The sequence below is a fragment of the Blennius ocellaris genome (assembly GCF_963422515.1).
Source record: "Blennius ocellaris genome assembly, chromosome: 17".
In the NCBI taxonomy this organism is placed as follows: domain Eukaryota; kingdom Metazoa; phylum Chordata; class Actinopteri; order Blenniiformes; family Blenniidae; genus Blennius; species Blennius ocellaris.
In genome coordinates this window covers 22,126,364-22,146,423 of record NC_137666.1, presented here as the reverse complement: position 1 = coordinate 22,146,423, position 20,060 = coordinate 22,126,364, and the positions used below count along the sequence as shown (strand labels likewise).

The following is a 20,060-nucleotide window of genomic DNA, read 5'->3' as shown; positions in this document are numbered from 1 at the left end:
ACACACACACACACACACACACACACACACACACACACACACACACACACACACACACACCTACACACTACAAAACCCACAATGCCTTGTGTCTCACTCAACTACGCAGCTCCAGTAGGTCTAAATACACGACACCCGCGCCGCCGTAGAGCAGTATCGGTGTCGTGGTATCGGTACCGATACCCGGTACTGGTATCGGTTCATCCCTAACTGTGGGGAGGACACAGATGACCAAGTTGGATTGTTATTACGGTGACTGTGAACTCTAAAGCAACCGAGTCTCAGGAGAACAAGGACTGGGAGTCACGACACTGGAGGAAACTGTTTTCATCAGCCCTCTACTGAGCATGTGCAGAATAATTATTTACTATGTCTGTGGTGCGCAGGAGCAGCGTTGAAGAAAAGTTGCATTTTTCTTCGTCTATATGGAATCAGTGTTGTCAAAAAGTTGTTTTTCCCCCGTTTCCATGGAGACTGAGTCACAGCGTCGTCAAAAAGTGCAACCTGTGGAGCCATTTTCAAGAAGTTGCATTTTCAGTTGCTCCAGGAACCGTTGTCATGTGAATGAAACCAAAAACACAACTAACGTGTTTTCACTTGGAATGGTTGTGGTGTAAACGGAGCCTTACACCACCCTCTACGTCACGGCCATGCTGCTGTGACTGTCTGGTCAGTCTGTGGTCAGTCTGTGGTCATCCTGTGGTCAGTCTGCGGTCAGTCTGCGGTCAGTCTGCGGTCATCCTGTGGTCATCCTGTGGTCAGTCTGTGGTCAGTCTGTGGTCAGTCTGTGGTCAGTCTGCGGTCAGTCTGCGGTCATCCTGTGGTCAGTCTGTGGTCAGTCTGTGGTCATACTGTGGTCAGTCTGCGGTCAGTCTGCGGTCATCCTGTGGTCAGTCTGTGGTCAGTCTGTGGTCATCCTGTGGTCAGTCTGTGGTCAGTCTGCGGTCAGTCTGTGGTCATCCTGTGGTCAGTCTGTGGTCAGTCTGTGGTCAGTCTGTGGTCATCCTGTGGTCATCCTGTGGTCAGTCTGTGGTCAGTCTGTGGTCATCCTGTGGTCAGTCTGTGGTCAGTCTGCGGTCAGTCTGCGGTCAGTCTGTGGTCATCCTGTGGTCAGTCTGCGGTCAGTCTGCGGTCAGTCTGTGGTCAGTCTGTGGTCAGTCTGTGGTCATCCTGTGGTCAGTCTGTGGCCAGTGTTTATAGAACACTGAAGACCAATGTTAAACCACAATCAGAGAGAGAGTATTATTACTAGATTACTCTCGCAGTTCCAGGTGAGACGCTCCTCCAGATGTTCATTAGCACCAGTTGTGTTTCCAGTGACTTCAGTAACTTTTCAATCTCATATTGACATCAAAAGCAAAACAAGCTGATTTTTTTGTGTTCATAAAATCAGAAAATGTCTTGAGTCATTTCAATTCTGTCCCAACCTTTTTGTGACCACATGGCTTTAGACGTGAAGGATGAGCGACGACATCTGTCATAAGTTTGGCACACATGCTGGACAAAGATAGCTTTTGTAGGAATGTACATGGTGCCCTCAAGCTGTTTTCCCTCAGCTGGATGGTGTCGTGCAGAAAAAACCTCTTTCACATGTATGAACTTGTCAAAAGTCCATGCAGTTGACCAAACACTGTATATGTGTGTGTCAATAATGGAGCAAGAGTCTGACACTTCAGCATTCCCCCGTGATTGTAAAAGCCCGGTAGTTTTCTGTCTGAAGAGTCGCTTCATATCGAACAGACGAGTGTTGCCTTCGTTCTTGGAGGTCAAGTAGCATCATTGTGTTTCGGGGCTGCAGCAGAAAGGATGATTCATCTTTTTGTGCTGCACAGACTCAAGTGGCAGACTCATCTTTGACTGACGTTCCTGGAGATGCTTCGGCGTCAGTCTCAGCCAGTTGACATGGAAACTGAAGCGGTCGCTGTGTGAGGAGTGTTTCAGCCACCAGCTTTGGTCAAACACGGAGGGATACGCAAGTCATTTAACTTTGTGTTTTCTTTTTGTCTGAAAATGTTATGTGCAGAGGTGAGGAGAGTTTGGTGTTCAAATATTTGCTCTTGTGGCCAAAATGAAATTGTGAATTAAAGATTCATTGTGTCCAAGATGAAAGGCGTCGCCTGTTTCTGCTGGTGGTTTGTATGTTTCAGCGATGAGTGGCTGAACGCCGCTGATGTTGGGCACTCAGTGGACGTGTGAGTCACTAGTCTGCTTCAACATGGCTGCAAGCGGCTTCACAATCATTGATCCAAAAGAAGAAACGGTAATTGTTCTTGTTGGCTCTGGAATTAGTCACTCATCAAAACGAAGCCAAGAGGAACAGAGAGGCAAATTATTTTATGGATCCCGATTAATGAGAGGCAAAGTTAAGAAGCTAAACAGAAGAGGTGAATCTATCTGAACACACATGAAAGGCTCCTCAGCTTAGTTTGTCCTGGAACTTGTCAGAATTCTATTTGCCTGCTAAGCAGTGCATGTTTGCATGTGAGGACAGATTTCCTTTCAAAGCTGGAGGCCGATCTCTCTTCCATCATGACATTATTGTGTAGCGGAAACATTGTTGTGCCCCAACCTCAGCGTGACAATCTTCCTGTAACATACAGGAATCACAACATATGAGGCAGCTGAAAACAACCCCCATTCTTTTCCCTTACTTGAAAGCACAGTTAGTGAGTTGGCATGTGATTGGCTGAGAGAGAAGGTGGTGGAGGTGGTGGAGGTGGTGGAGGTGGTGGCGCGGCGTCAGCAGTGTGCTGGCTGGCGGCTAACGGCAGCTTCAGCCCTGATAGGCGCTTCACAGTGGAGCTCCAGTCGACAATGAAGTAAATATTGTACCTTTCCGGGATCTCTTCACTCCCAAAATCTGACCGATTGGTTCTCCATGATGACGAATCATCCCGCGGAATGCTTACATACAAACAAACCGATAAATCAATAAATAACTACATGCAGACAAAAGCACGCCGTGATGTCCAGACTGTTGAGCACACCACAGTATAAGCCACACCCACCAGATTTAAAAAGGTTAAAAAAAAAAAAATGTAGGCGTTACGTGATGCACTTGAAAGCATCACCAGCTCGTTAACTCTTAAACAGCTGAGTCGTGGGCCCAGGGTTCAAAGCGTTTAAAAAAAGAAAGTGCTTCCACCCCGACGTTCGATGGCAAAGGTGAAAACCTGGTGTTAGATAAAGCATGTGAACAAACTGTTTTCAGTGACTTTCAGACTGTGAGTGAGAGATGAGTCACATTCTCTCCAAAGTTCAACGTCTAATCTCTGTCTCCTCAGAGAGTCTGGGTCCAGGATGAGAGCTGAAAGCCCCGCCTGAGCCAAGACCACTCGGAGGGACCCTGTTGATGAAGAGGATCTGGAGGATCTGCTCTGGGACGCCGAGACGATGGCGAAAACTCCGCGGAACCAGCCAGTAAAGCATGCGAAGCCCCAAAAGGAAAAGGGAAGAAAAGAAGCAAGAGAGCGAGTGGCGAAAGGAAATGGGGAAAAGAAAGACCCAAGAGGAAGAAGAAAGGACAAAAGAGACTGGAGTGGACAAAGAAAGCAGCTGCTGGGGATTGGAGAGGGAGACGCTTTAGACTGCTGCGTCCTGCTCACCCGTCTGGAGGAGAGGAAACTTGTGGCTAAAGAAAAAGATGCACTAAAAACCAGGAAGCAGACGTGTGTCAACGTCAAAAAGAAGCTGAAATCCACTGAACGTAAGATTAAAACTGGACTGAAGCGATCTCACTCAGCCAATCAGCAAACACTGGAACCAAAAAGCAACCGATCCAATGCCTTATACACGTTTCCTGCTGGGGTCGGCGAGCCCCGCAAGAGGAGGATGGCCTCTCTGAACGCCGAGGCCGTCAACAGCCTGCTGCTCTACAGAGACAAGAGCCTGAGCGCCGGGCCGTCAGAGGGTCTGACGTCCAGCCAGGATTCAGCTCACCTTCTCTCTGGAGGTGAACACCAAGGTCACCAAACCAAAAAGGTTCCTTCAGGAGGGAAGGCAGCCCCAACAGAGCAGCAGCAGAAGAAGAAGAAGAAGCGTTCAGGAGCTCAGGTTGAGGACATTGACTGGTTGAGTTTGCTTGCACCGACTCCTCGGCGTCAGGCCGGCCTCACCGCCGCAACGCTGCTCAGACTCACCAGCGCCCAGTACAGGTCCAAACGACACAGGAAGACCGAGTCCAAGCCGGGGAGTGGCGGTGGAGAGGAAGCAGCTCCTCCAGCGAAAGATGGCGGCGGCGATAAGCCAGTGTGCGGAGGAGCAACGCAGACCAAAAGAAGAACACAGTGGAAACACGAAGAGCAATCAAAGCACAGAAAACAGGGCGCAGGAGAGCCGGTTGATTCCCAAAGGAGCTGCTGCTGCAGCTCACGCAGACCCGACGCTGTGACTCCAGAGTGGGCGGGCGCCACCGGAGGGCAGCGGTGTCTGAAGCGCCCCCTCCACGGCGGCTCCTCTCTGGGATTCTCCCTGAAAACAATGAAAGAGGAGCCGGTGGAGGCGGAGGTGTCGTCCTGCTACTGCTGCTCCCAGGAGCGAGGGGTGGAGTACTGTCACAGACTGGCTCTCTTCCTGGACCACAAGACCTCCAAGGACCCGGAGGACGGCCCGGTGTTCCACCACCACCACCATCACCACCACCACCACCATCACCACCACCTGCAGTCGCCTCATTCTGTGTCCCACCCGCCAGCCATCGCCATCAGCCCGCACACATACACCTGTTTCCCAGGATACTACGTCCACTTCGGCCCCCCGGACGGCCCCCCGTCGCCCATGTCGCCCCCCCCTCGGTGCCCCGGCAGTGGCAAGAGGCCGAAGCTGCTCCCCAGCGCGGCGCCACCACCCTCAGGGATCGGACATCCAGTGTGCTGCTGCAGGTCGGTGGAGCCCTGCAGGCTCAGCGGCTTCTCCGCTTACAGCAGCGTGATTCCAGCCAGCGCCAGGGGGGGGCGCTCCTCCAGCCCCCATGACTGCACCAAGCTCTTCAAGACAGGTGAGGACACTCAGCAAACTGGTAGTATGAATGAGTATTTTATAGTCATTGTACCTATGTGCGTGTCCTTGATACACACATCACAGTAAACACAACAAATCACACACACACACACACACACACACACACACACACACACACACACACACACACACACACACACACACACACACACACACACACACACACACACACACACACACACCACTACATGTTTCTTCGGCCCTGTTTACACAACATTTCTGGTGAAAATACATACTAGTTGCAAAATTGTGCATAATCGAGCGCCGTTCTATAAACAGTGGAGTGTTTTTTCACTCATGGTTTTCTTGTAAACAGGATCTAATTCCGCTGCACTGAAACGCCCCCCACAGAGTTTTACACCAAATCAGATGGTTTACAGTAAAATGTTATTTGTTGCCTATACATCTTTTTCCAACGACTTTTTTTAAAAATGTGTAACTCAGCCAAAGCTCAGTGTTTGATGTGAGGGACTCCTGGTGTGAGGGACTCCTAGTGTGAGGGACTCCTGGTGTGAGGGACTCCTGGTGTGAGGGACTCCTGGTGTGAGGGACTCCTGGTGTGAGGGACTCCTGGTGTGAGGGACTCCTAGTGTGATGGACTCCTAGTGGGAGGGACTCCTGGTGTGATGGACTCCTGGTGTGAGGGACTCCTGGTGTGAGGGACTCCTGGTGTGAGGGACTCTTGGTGTGAGGGACTCCTAGTGTGATGGACTCCTAGTGGGAGGGACTCCTGGTGTCTGTGAGTGACGGGTTAAAGTTATTGTCAGCGTCTTCACTCAGATTAGAACAGACGTGTATTTGATGTCTTCAGGCCATTCTGCTGGTGAAGAAGCTTCAGTTCCAGCAGTACAACAACAAAGGAAGCGTCTTGGAGAACCACATGCGAAAAGACAGTCTGTGATTATTTTATAACTTTACAGATGAAAAGAAATAACATCTAATGGACAATATGCTTCACAACATTGTTAAAAAAGGTGTGAAATACAAAGCACCTCTGACCTTTGGGGTTCAGATCGTCTGGAAACCGTCTCCTCAGGATATAGTAGAAACTGAAGCGCCTGTGGAGATCAAGTCACGTTTCCATGACGACATGTTTTCACACGACAAGGGGAACGTCACGTTTACCTCCGTGGTTCCCAGAGAACCGTGTTTCAGATTCAACCACAAGAAGCTGTTTCTTTCTTTTTTTCCTCACTTCTTGTTTTATTCAGAGCATCAAGCAATTTGACACACAGGGTTTTGTGATTGAGTTATATGAGCGCAGCACATACATCAGTAAATTAGTTTTTAAAGTTATAAAGTTATCGCTCCCCTGTTTTCCATTAAAATATCAAAACATAAAAAGCAGGTGATTAGAGACATTTATAGTGGGATAAACTGCAATAATGTAAAAAACAGAAGCTCAGGACTCAAACGATATGAAATATCATAATGAATAAATCATTACATTAATCTATATAGTACGGAACCCCCTGAGTGGCCATAGAGAAATAATTATAATAACGTAGGAACAGAATAATAAGTCGTTCCCTCAAGTTAGTAATGCGAGGGAACGAGATCATGTAACTTGTTCCCTCACATTGTACTTGTTTCACCAATGGCGCCTCCGTCACGTCTGGTTTGTGTTATTGAGGCTTTCAGATCAAATGATGTGGACCACAGGAGATGTGGGGTCAACTATAGGAATTACTGACATCTCATCTATATGAGATAACTTCAAAATGTAAAAAATTACGTTTTAGAATTTCTGTGAGTTTTCTGTAAATTCACCAGCATGTGGTCATGATGCTGAAGTGACATGAACTACGTCCTTAAAGACCATGAAAAGGAAAAGTTTTTGCAGCAAAATGGGGAAAACAAAGGAGTAATTTTAGGCCTTTTTGCAGTGTAAGCGTTTTTCTGCCAGATGTTTACATTTAAAGTAAAGCTCCTCATGAAAGTAACAGAAACCTGAGTTTTAAATGTTTATCTCAATGTGTTTATCTCACGGCTGAACGTTGCTTGGAAGAATGTGGTCAGAATCACAGTCAAGGAGCAAAATGTATTTTTACATCCAGTTCTGAAGCGAGGACAACTTTTAAAACGGTTTTCACATGTAGTGTTTCCCGAATTGCAGCTCAGTTTCCGCTTTACTCCAGTTTTCAAAGTACATTTTTGTTAAACCCCACATGGAAAGAACCTATATGAGGATATATGCACATATATGAAACCTATATGCAGCATATATGCACATATATGACCATATATATGCTGCATATATGCACATAAATGCTGCATATATGCACATATATGACAATGTATGGGCTGCATATATGCACATATATGCTGCATACATGCACATATATGACCATATATATGCTGCATATATGCACATATATGACAATATATGGGCTGCATATATGCACATATATGACAATATATGCTGCATATATGCACATATATGACAATACATGCTGCATATATGCACATATATGCTGCATATATGCACATATATGACAATATATATGCTGCATATATGCACATATATGCACATATATGCTGCATATATGCACATATGCAGCATATATATTGTCATATATGTGCATATATCCAGCATATATATTGTCATATATGTGCATATATGCAGCCCATATATTGTCATATATGTGCATATATGCAGCATTTATGTGCATATATGCAGCATATATATTGTCATATATGCACATATATGCAGCATATATGTGCATATATGCAGCGTATATATGGTCATATATGTGCATATATGAAGCATTTATGTGCATATATGCAGCATATATATTGTCATATATGTGCATATATGTGCATATATACAGCATATATATTGTCATATATGTGCATATATGCTGCATATAGGTTTCATATATGTGCATATATCCTCATATAGGTTCTTTCCATGTGGGAGTCCTGAAAAGCACAAGTCAGTGTGACATAATTTGGGCTGAAGCTGAATAGAACCTGAATGAACCAAATAGAACTGCTGAAGAGACGATTGACACTGTCCTCCTGCAGTGACGAAGAGAAACTCACCACGTAGATATATTGTCACTGTGGTCTGGGCTTGTGCTTCATCTTCTGTTTTAGAAATGTGTTGTTAACACATATATGTGTTATGACTGAAGAGACCCACACGTTTCTGTGAAGCTTCAACATTTGATCATTTCCACTCAACTAGCAGTCGCCTGAGCCGAGGCCGTAAAACTGTGACGTTTAACTGAAGAAATACTTGGAATTTTGTCCTGATTAATAAGAAATCATAGCTGATGTGGTGTGACAAGTCCGTGAGGTTTAAACTTTGATTCCCAAATAAAACTGCAGATTTTTTCCATTCAGACGGATTTTTAAGATATAAAACTGTATAGAAATCAGTTGATTGTTGCAGTTTTCAATCAGACTCTTGTGATGCAAAACAACCATTTTGCTGTGAATAAAAGCTCATGTACATGTGTTTTTAAATACACCGTTAAAGGAGAAATGTAGGATTTTCTCACATCAGCAAAGATGAAAAAAAAAAGAATTTTAGAAGCATGAGTTGTGTTTTCAAATTAAAGTTTTGCTTAGACAGGTGAATCAATCTAAATCCCTTTGACAACACAATTAAATGCTGTTAACAAGTAACTGAACAGTACTTTTACTTGAAATCAAATTCAATTTAAGTGATGAACAGTAGCTGTTCTTGAGTTTTCTTGGTCTTCATTTTTCTTTACCGCTTCGAGTATAATCTAAACCTCGGAGCTGTTAAATAAGTTTGGACAAGGATTTAATCTGAGTGAATCTGAGTATTTGGTGACGCATTCATGAAACTTCCCAAACTAATGTTGAGGCGTTGATCCGTGAGTGAATGTGTGACTGTATGATGTGTTGTTGGTGTTTTCCTGTGTGCACTTGTTCATGTGTCGTCTTGTTGAAGGAGCCTCAGTCTCGTCTCACTTCAATTGTCCTCAAGTCCATTCGGATCATTTATGAGGAAGAACAAGCAAACATCTTGTTCTGACACTTTTAGCTTCCTCTCCTGAGTCCATCAAACCGTAGAAGCATCGGGTCGTAGGCCAAATCTGCAGTCGCGGCTCAAATGGGTCAGGCTTTGTAAACGGTTGTCGGACTGCCAAAGTACCGGTCTGAAGCCAGTTTCAGACTGGTACTCTGGTCGTTCACAGTGTTTGGACAGCCTGCAAACAGAATACCGGTCTGAAGCCAGTTTCAGACTGGTACTCTGGTCGTTCACAGTGTTTGGACAGTCTGCACACAGAGTACCGGTCTGAAGTCAGTTTCAGACTGGTACTCTGGTCGTTCACAGTGTTTGGACAGTCTGCACACAGAGTACTGGTCTGAAGCCAGTTTCAGACTGGTACTCTGGTCGTTCACAGTGTTTGGACAGTCTGCACACAGAGTACTGGTCTGAAGCCAGTTTCAGACTGGTACTCTGGTCGTTCACAGTGTTTGGACAGTCTGCACACAAAGTACCGGTCTGAAGCCAGTTTCAGACCGGTACTCTGGTCGTTCACAGTGTTTGGACAGTCTGCACACAAAGTACCGGTCTGAAGCCAGTTTCAGACTGGTACTCTGGTCGTTCACAGTGTTTGGACAGTCTGCACACAGAGTACCGGTCTGAAGCCAGTTACAGACTGGTACTCTGGTCGTTCACAGTGTTTGGACAGTCTGCACACAGAGTACCGGTCTGAAGCCAGTTTCAGACTGTTACTCTGGTCGTTCACAGTGTTTGGACAGTCTGCACACAAAGTACCGGTCTGAAGCCAGTTTCAGACTGGTACTCTGGTCGTTCACAGTGTTTGGACAGTCTGCACACAAAGTACCGGTCTGAAGCCAGTTTCAGACTGGTACTCTGGTCGTTCACAGTGTTTGGACAGTCTGCACACAGAGTACCGGTCTGAAGCCAGTTTCAGACTGGTACTCTGGTCGTTCACAGTGTTTGGACAGTCTGCACACAGAGTACCGGTCTGAAGCCAGTTTCAGACTGGTACTCTGGTCGTTCACAGTGTTTGGACAGTCTGCACACAGAGTACTGGTCTGAAGCCAGTTTCAGACTGGTACTCTGGTCGTTCACAGTGTTTGGACAGTCTGCACACAAAGTACTGGTCTGAAGTCAGTTTCAGACTGAGAGGCTGTGCCGATTAAAGATGGTTCCAGTCTGGCAGTGTGGGGAATCTGAGTGTTGATTCGCTGCAGGCAGTGTTGCCACAGTTACTTTCAAAAACAAATCTTTTTTACTGATTACTGATTACTAGTTACTCCTTTAAAAAGTAACTTAGTTACTTCACCGATTACTTGTTTTTAAAAGTAACTAAGTAGATTACAAGTTACTGTTTCAGTTACTTTGAGCAGCTGCCGAGACCCCCCACCGCCTGAACATCAAAATGACCACTGGTTTGGCCAAAAGCTCTGCTGATCCAAATTGACCTGCTGGTGCATATTTAACCTTTGACCTTCATTCTTTGTTGTATTTAATATGACCCACGCTTTTATTATCGTAGTTTCACTATTACTGCTATTTATGTACCCAGAGATGTGTTGTTGTACTATTTTTATTTCTTTATTTATTTGCACTGCCCGCTCTATGACACTTTAATTGCTACGGAGCCCCCGAAGGGACATGGAGGGGAAAAAAGGAAGAGAGAAAAAAAATCTCGGGATCTCGCAAAACTATCTTGTTATATATGTGCATTGTGTATGTGATCACCTAAGCTTGTCCTTTCAGAGACACCGTACACCCCACCGTTGTTGAGAGAAGCTGAAGCTAATGGAAGTCGCCCACCCACATGGGAGTTTTATTGAGTTTTATTTTGAAATCGGCCTAAACTATAAAGAGATTCAAGCAGTGCTTAGCAGAAGGACGTGCTTTTGCGAGATCTCGCAAAAGTTATTGTGAGATCCTGAGAAAGTTTTCTTTTTCCTCTTCCTTTTGTTTTTTTCTCCATGTCCCTTCGGGGGCTCCGTAAATGTCCCCCATTCCTGTGGACAAATAAAGTCTTTCAGTGATTGATTGATTGATTGATTGATTGATTGATTTATAAAGGGGTGGGAGGTTATTGCAATGTTAAGGTTTATTGATGACAATGGTTTGTTCCCATTGTTTTGTGTTCCCTGAACGCACCGTTAGAGCAGGTTGGCCTGTGATTGGCTGAGAGTGGAGAAGGGGGCGGGTCATGTGTCTGTGTCAGTGGAGGAGAAGGGAGGAGCGGCTGCTTGTGTTTAATAATAAAGCGGCTTTGCAGACAAGAAACTCGTCTGATTGGACGCTACAACAGTAACGCACCTGGACACGTAACTGTAATCTGATTACTGCTTTGGAAATAGTAACGCGTTAGATTACTAGTTACTGAAAAAAGTGGTCATACCAGAGTAACGCATTACTAATTAACCTAAGTTACCGGCACCACTGGCCACAAGATCTGTCAATCATAGTGATAGCATAGCGATAGCATAGCGATAGCATAGCGATAGCATAGTGATAGCATAGTGATAGCATGTCAGGAGCTCTAGCGGTCCTTTGGTCACACGAATAAATAGAAATCAAAAACAGTGGTGGAGCCGTCCACAAAGCTCTACGCTCCAGAGCAACACATCGTGGAGGTTTAACATGAAATACAGGGTCGGTTGTAAATCACAGGAGGTTCAGAGTTTATACTGTCCGTGGCTCGTCGCTAACTGCTAAATTCAACAGAGGCGGGTTTATGACATTAGACTCATTTATTGACAACATCACAGGAGCACAATCAAAACCTCCCATGTTGATGCGCCCCCTTGTGGGAAAATCTAGTTTGAAAACAGAGCACAAAAAAAAAAAACCCAGCCACTTTGAAACTCCAGATGTTCAGGCATTTCAACTGAGGTCCAACATCAATTCACATGTTTTAACAAGGAACCATGAGTTTTCTGAGCGACGGATCCGTCAACAGCGCCAATCACCTACGTTTGTGCCGCTTCAGTGAAAGTGCTAACTGTGTCTTGTCTCTGACGTTGAACCTGGAGAGTTTCTGTGTTCACTCATGTGGGGCAACGTTTGCTTCCTCAGACCCGGCAGCCCTCCGCCCCTCCTCCATCCCGGTGTGCCCCGGCCCCCGAGTCCTGACGGGCTGCCCCGTCGCCGCCGTGCCTCCAGCCGGTCAGTCGGTGCCCCACGTCCAGACCCCGCTGTCGGACCCCAGCCAGCCCCTGCCGCTGCTGCAGGTCGCCAAGGAGAGCCCGCGGAGCGCCAAGCCGCCCAGCGGCTCGCGGTCCGGTGGCGCCGCCTCGGCCCTGCGCCCCCCCGCCAGAGAGAAGAAGCAGAAGCCGGGCTGCGCCGGCGGCGGAGGGCAAGCTGCCACCAAGCAGCTTAAGAATGGACGGCAAAGATCCACCAACGGCTGGAAGCCGGTCGGCCCGCCGTTCCAGAAGGAGGTTTTCGATGTGGTACGTTGAAGAAGTCCCACTGTTGTTCTTCACACCATCACCATGGTAACGTCAGGGGTGGTTCACTGTGTCCAGGGCCATGAGTCTCTGGTGCCGAGGAAGTGTTTCCAGGGAGTCCACAGGGACGGCGAGCTGATCCGGGTCAGAGACACGGTTCTTCTCAAGTCTGGGCCGAGGAAAAAGTCTCTGCCTTATGTGGCCAAGATCTCGGCTCTGTGGGAGGAACCGGAGTCAGGTGAGGGGTTTACTGCAGCCTGTGCTTTACCCCGGCTGGCTGAAGGTAATAACTGTGTGTGTGTGTGTGTGTGTGTGTGTCTCCAGGAGAGCTCATGATGAGTTTGTTATGGTACTACCGACCAGAACACACACACAGCGGACGCAACCCCAGCGTACATTGTGAGGTAAGACATGTTTCTAATGACAGTGTGGAGTAATTGTACGCTGAGACACTGAAGTATAACTCGGGTCACCTGCTGACGATATAATGGACATTCATTCCAACAGTTAAACACACACACACACACACACACACACACACACACACACACACACACTGGAAGAGCCAGCAGACCACCAGGGGTTAACTTGCTGAGGGTCATTGATTCAGGACTAAACTACCATAAACTGAGTTTTTAAAGCAGAGATGTCAAACTAATTTAGCAAACGGAGCCACACACTGAACGATACGATCTGAAGCCAATAAGTCTGTAATCTATGAACACTTTGTTTCATGACAATGAAAGTACTGTTTAACCTTTTGAAATTGAACTACAACTCCAGCATTGTTTTTAATGAATGGTGCAAAATACTATCACATTAAGTTTATTTTTTCTTTTAATTTGTTGCAACTGAAAACGCTAAAAATAAATCCATTTTCTCAAACGTTCTTGAAGTGGCTGTTTGTCTTCAAAGAAGATTTTAGTTAAACTTCATAATGCACTAAGGATATGTAGTTCACACTGGAAAAACATCACTGTACACACAAGGCCACTGCGTTCTGTCTTATTTTAATTCATCTCAAGCAAACAAACAAAAGAACACTGAATTAAACCTTAGTCGAGTCAAGTTTTATCCCGTGGCCTTTATGTTCGACACCTCTGTTTTAAAACACAAGTTACTGCCATGTGTACCAGAGGCATGCATTCAATAATACAACATACATTGTGTAATTCATCACGTACACTCGGTGATACAGAGATTCCTGTCCTCTGTATTCAAACTTGATCTGTCCAAACAGCCACAGAGGGGCCGGCTGAGCCCCTCCCTCACCATGCAGTGTGTATTACATTAGTGTAGCTCGCCCCTCTCTCACCATGCAGTGTGTATTACATTAGTGTAGCTCGCCCCTCTCTCAGCATGCAGTGTGTATTACACTAGTGTAGCTCGCCCCTCTCTCACCATGCAGTGTGTATTACATTAGTGTAGCTCGCCCCTCTCTCAGCATGCAGTGTGTATTACACTAGTGTAGCTCGCCCCTCTCTCAGCATGCAGTGTGTATTACACTAGTGTAGCTCGTCCCTCGCTCACCATGCAGTGTGTATTACATTAGTGTAGCTCGTCCCTCGCTCACCATGCAGTGTGTATTACACTAGTGTAGCTCGCCCCTCTCTCACCACGCAGTGTGTATTACATTATTGTCGCTCGCCCCTCCCTCTCCATGCAGTGTGTATTACATTAGTGTAGCTCGTCCCTCTCTCACCATGCAGTGTGTATTACATTAGTGTAGCTCGCCCCTCTCTCACCATGCAGTGTGTATTACATTAGTGTAGCTCGCCCCTCTCTCTCCATGCAGTGTGTATTACATTAGTATAGCTCATCCCTCCCTCACCATGCAGTGTGTATTACATTAGTGTAGCTCGTCCCTCGCTCACCATGCAGTGTGTATTACATTAGTGTAGCTCGTCCCTCGCTCACCATGCAGTGTGTATTACACTAGTGTAGCTCGCCCCTCTCTCACCACGCAGTGTGTATTACATTAGTGTAGCTCGCCCCTCCCTCACCACGCAGTGTGTATTACATTAGTGTAGCTCGCCCCTCTCTCACTACGCAGTGTGTATTACATTAGTGTCGCTCGCCCCTCCCTCACCATGCAGTGTGTATTACATTAGTGTAGCTCGTCCCTCTCTCACCATGCAGTGTGTATTACATTAGTGTCGCTCGCCCCTCTCTCTCCATGCAGTGTGTATTACATTAGTATAGCTCATCCCTCCCTCACCATGCAGTGTGTATTACATTAGTGTCGCTCGTCCCTCTCTCACCATGCAGTGTGTATTACATTAGTGTCGCTCGTCCCTCTCTCACCATGCAGTGTGTATTACATTAGTGTAGCTCGCTCCTCTCTCACCATGCAGTGTGTATTACATTATTGTCGCTCGCCCCTCCCTCTCCATGCAGTGTGTATTACATTAGTGTAGCTCGTCCCTCTCTCACCATGCAGTGTGTATTACATTAGTGTAGCTCGTCCCTCTCTCACCATGCAGTGTGTATTACATTAGTGTAGCTCGCCCCTCTCTCACCATGCAGTGTGTATTACATTAGTGTCGCTCGCCCCTCCCTCACCATGCAGTGTGTATTACATTAGTGTCGCTCGCCCCTCCCTCACCATGCAGTGTGTATTACATTAGTGTAGCTCGTCCCTCTCTCACCATGCAGTGTGTATTACATTAGTGTCGCTCGCCCCTCCCTCACCATGCAGTGTGTATTACATTAGTGTAGCTCGTCCCTCTCTCACCATGCAGTGTGTATTACATTAGTGTAGCTCGCCCCTCCCTCACCATGCAGTGTGTATTACATTAGTGTAGCTCGTCTCTCTCTCATCATGCAGTGTGTATTACATTTGTGTCGCTCGCCCCTCCCTCACCATGCAGTGTGTATTACACTAGTGTAGCTCGTCCCTCTCTCACCATGCAGTGTGTATTACATTAGTGTCGCTCGTCCCTCTCTCACCATGCAGTGTGTATTACATTAGTGTAGCTCGTCCCTCTCTCACCATGCAGTGTGTGTTTCATTAGTGTAGCTCGTCCCTCTCTCACCATGCAGTGTGTATTACATTAGTGTAGCTCGTCCCTCTCTCACCATGCAGTGTGTGTTTCATTAGTGTAGCTCGTCCCTCTCTCACCATGCAGTGTGTATTACATTAGTGTCGCTCGTCCCTCTGTCACCATGCAGTGTGTATTGCATTAGTGTCGCTCGCCCCTCCCTCAACATGCAGTGTGTATTACATTAGTGTAGCTCGCCCCTCCCTCACCATGCAGTGTGTATTACATTAGTGTAGCTCGTCCCTCGCTCACCATGCAGTGTGTATTACACTAGTGTAGCTCGCCCCTCTCTCACCACGCAGTGTGTATTACATTAGTGTAGCTCGCCCCTCCCTCACCACGCAGTGTGTATTACATTAGTGTAGCTCGCCCCTCTCTCACCATGCAGTGTGTATTACATTAGTGAAAGTGTCAGTGCTCAGACTGTGGCTCCATTCATTCAGGTCACATGATGTTGATGTCATGATGTTGATGTCATGATGTTGACGTCATGATGATGATGTCATGATGTTGATGTCATGATGTTGATGTCATGATGTTGATGTCATGATGATGACGTCATGATGATGATGTCATGATGATGATGTCATGATGTTTATGTCATGATGATGATGTCATGATGTTGATGTCATGATGTTGACGTCATGATGTTGATGTCAGGATGTTTATGTCATGATGTTTATGTCATGATGTTTATGTCATGATGATGATGTCATGATGATGATGTCATGATGTTTATGTCATGATGTTGATGTCATGATGATGATGTCATGATGATGACGTCATGATGTTGACGTCATGATGTTGACGTCATGATGATGATGTCATGATGATGATGTCATGATGTTGATGTCATGATGATGATGATGTCATGATGATGATGTCATGATGGTTGATGTCATGATGTTGATGTTCGGTGAGGCTCGCAGCCCCACTGAACAACGTCATCTGGAAGCTCACAGCTGATTGGCTGCAGCCAGTTTAGACACTGCTGCTTGTTAGAACCAGTTAGAACCAGAGTCGCCACACATGCGCAGCTCGAGTGAACAGTCTATGTTGATGATTTACTGGTGTACAACTTGGAAACTCTGACTTTAGAGGAGGAACTGGAGGAAACTGGTGGTAATGTGAGTGACGAGGTAACAAAGTTTGTAAAGTTGTTCTATATACATGAGCTTGCTTATGATACACCAATTCGCTGACAGACTAACGGTAGAAATCCTGCCTTGTGTAGATCTGGGCCCCATTCAAATAAAAAGTTATTTCTGATCGACTGCCTCCATTGCTCAACATTTTCACCTCTGTGGTCACAATGTGGCTAAAAGGTTGTGAATCCACTTGACTTTAGCACTCAGTGATGTTGAGCTCTGCTGTCAATGGACCTGAAACAAACTCCTCCACCACCAAGGGTTCACATATAGAAGCTAAAGGTAGGAGAGAGTTTCATGAGCAGAGGGCATACCTGAGTGTGTATATTATATATAGTTCTGTTTTGATGTACTCTGCTCCACCAGCAGTCATTTTCCAAGATTGTGATTTCTAAAGTATGTTCAGCCATCTTTGATTGCTGGAGCCGTTCCCAGCTCAGCATGTATGGAGGCAGTTCACACCCACATCACGGTGACACGTCATGAGTCAGGGTACCACAGCTCACCAAGCAAGTTCAATTCCACGTCCACAATCAATAAACCACAAGAAGTTTCACATTTTCTCAGCTCAACTCAGAAACAGCAGACTCACCTGAGGTGTTCATGTATATAGTAGCTGGGAGACGGGATGTTTTCAGGTCCTGTGTATGAAACCGAAGTGAAACGGAGAGCGGACGTTAACCCGCCAGTGTTTTTACAGAACGAGATCTTCGCGTCTCGTCACCAGGACGTGAACAGTGTGGCCTGTATCGAAGACAAATGCTATGTCCTCACGCTGGCACAGTATTGTCGGTAAGAAAACTTCACAAATCAACACTTTCAAATCCTTCCTGAGTTCACAAACAGTAACAATAGTGTTTCGTTCAGAAAGCAGGTGGAAAGAGTTCAAGCTAATTCAGATCTTCAAATACATTTTTCTTTACTTGCAAGTGACTTTCAAGGGTGAAAATACTGCATTTCAAATACTGACATCACTACTATAAAGTTGGATGTTTTACTGTTTATATTTTCTCTAATATGTGATTTTACAACATCATACTACACCATCTAATCTACATTTCTGCTAATAAAACCACTCACTACTGAGAACAGACAATTCTAATTAATTAAACCTTTTGATTTGCATTTTTCTTCCTATTTAGTTTATGATTTTAACAAAGAAAATTCCTGAATTTCAGAAAAACGTCAAGGGTTGATTTATTTATGTTTTTAATGTAATCTATCAAAAATAAGGTGAAACTCAGAATTATCATAAATATTGCATCTGAAACCTAAAAACGAGATTAAAACTTTTTGGTATTCTAACTGATAACTGATAGTATAAAAAAAGCAACACTTTTGACATATATTTTAGATGCATCTGTATGTTTATCATAACGTAATTATCATTTACTTTAATATTTATGTGAGAATAATGTTTTCCTTTAAATGCAGCTATTTTGTACAGATGTGACAGTATTTTAACTGAGTAATCTGCAACGATAACAACAATAATAATAATAATAATAATAATTTAAAAAAAAAATGTATCAGCGCCTTTCACTGCACCCGAACTTGCTGTACAGTACCCATGTAAAAGAATGTTGTTTCAAACATATTAGTACAGTAAACAACATTCAGGCATTTGCTGCTACCGACATTGTTTAGAATGAATATACTTGTTTAGAAACAATACCTTCACTTATAATTGAGTATAACTAAAGTCAAATCAAAGTTTATTCATAAAGCACTTTAAATCCTGTTGACCAAAGTGCTGTTCTTGTTGCTTAAATAGAAAATACATTCAAAATCTAAAACAGTAAAAATTAATAAAAGCAAAACATATTTGAGCCTTGTGTTGCTCAATATACAATATACAGTGCAATCCCATACAATTGAATAAAGTCAATAAATAACATAAGGCTCAAATTTGTGACTGTGACTGAAGTTGTGTTGAAAGAGATTTTCCAGTTCATATTTAATCTGACCTTTATTTGACGTCAGCTTGTGGGAAACAGAAGCTGTGTTGGTTGTGTTTGCTGTTTTCAAATGTATGTTATTTTCAGATTTTGTGCCTTGGTGAAACGCCGCGGGGAGGGCGTCTGCGACAGCACCGCCTCCCTCGTGGTGCCCCCCATTGTTGGCAGTGCCACACCCACCCACCACTGTGTGCCCGACGACGTGGACCCGGAGTTGGTGTTCTTCTGTCGACACGTCTACGACTTCCGATACGGACGCCTCCTGAAGAACCTGCAGTAGCGCCTCACACGGAGCACCACCACGGCAGGCGGCCTCTGCTACCAGGAAGTGTTGTTCAGGAGGAAGGTCTTAGTCTGGAACCTCGGTTCATTGTGACCTGCTGCACATTAGTTACAGGCTGAGGAGGAGAAGAATCTGGAACTTTCTCTGCTGTAGACAAATGCTACTGGAGCTCTTAGCAGTGTGACGGAGAGGTCCATGTTACATGTGAGCATAATGCTACTTACTGTCTGCACACACACACACACACACACACACACACACACACACACACACACACACACACACACACACACACACACACACACACACACACACACACACACACACACACACACACACACACACACACACACACACACACACACACACACACACACACACACACACACGGTGTCTCATTATGATGCAGATGAAGACGATCTGAGGCATTTCCTGCCACACTGGTCCTTATGAAGGAACAAGAGACTGAATGTCAGTCAATTGTAGTTTCTTTGAGTCATTCTGATGGTAGAATCATGATGCTTTAACCAGGATGCCACACACACACACACACACACACACACACACACACACACACACACACACACACACACACACACACACACACACACACACACACACACACACACACACACACACACACACACCACTGTCCGGAGAAACAAACTACATTGAAGGTGATTTCAAGGAGTATTTTCATGTTTCAGGAAAGTTTTGTTTATAGTTATGGGAAGCCACAGCCAGCAGCTAGTTAGCATAGCTTAGCATTAGCTTTAAAACAAATAAAATTTCCAAGTGGCTGTTGGCAAAGATGCAATTTTATTTCAGACATCATATATTTTAGATGTATTTCATATGAACTGAAATACTTCAAGTGGTTTTTTTTTTTATATATATATATTTTGCATAGTTTTAAGTCGTGAAAATTCGTAATTAATATGTAAAAATATAGGAATTCTTCATGAAGAGGACGCAATGATGTGTAGCTGTGGTGCGTGGAGGATCAGGCCAACAACAGTTATATAAATTGTATTATCATTCTTATTAATATTTTGGTTTCTCTCAGAATTGTTTGATTTTGGTCGATTGGTCTGGAGGACTGATCTGGAGGTCGGGGCCACGTCTTTAACCATCAGGATTTTTTACCACATCTTTTTAGGGAACTTTATGAAGAGAAGAAATAAGTTGG

At 45.1% G+C, this 20,060-nt stretch overlaps 1 protein-coding gene across 3 annotated transcripts in view; it reads left to right on the top strand.

Annotated features, from left to right (window-relative positions):
• The window catches only part of bahd1 (bromo adjacent homology domain containing 1), a 42,535-nt gene extending 23,335 nt beyond the window's left edge, over positions 1-19,200 (top strand). For all 3 annotated transcript variants that reach the window (XM_080512695.1, XM_080512697.1, XM_080512696.1), the window contains exons 2-7: positions 3,285-4,996; positions 12,068-12,444; positions 12,520-12,679; positions 12,766-12,845; positions 17,331-17,422; positions 18,676-19,200. In XM_080512695.1, the coding sequence (XP_080368821.1) occupies positions 3,394-4,996; positions 12,068-12,444; positions 12,520-12,679; positions 12,766-12,845; positions 17,331-17,422; positions 18,676-18,868 (2,505 nt within the window). In that variant the 5' untranslated portion in view covers positions 3,285-3,393 and the 3' untranslated portion in view covers positions 18,869-19,200. The remainder of the gene's footprint in view (positions 1-3,284; positions 4,997-12,067; positions 12,445-12,519; positions 12,680-12,765; positions 12,846-17,330; positions 17,423-18,675) is intronic.
• The last annotated feature ends 860 nt before the right edge of the window (positions 19,201-20,060 follow it).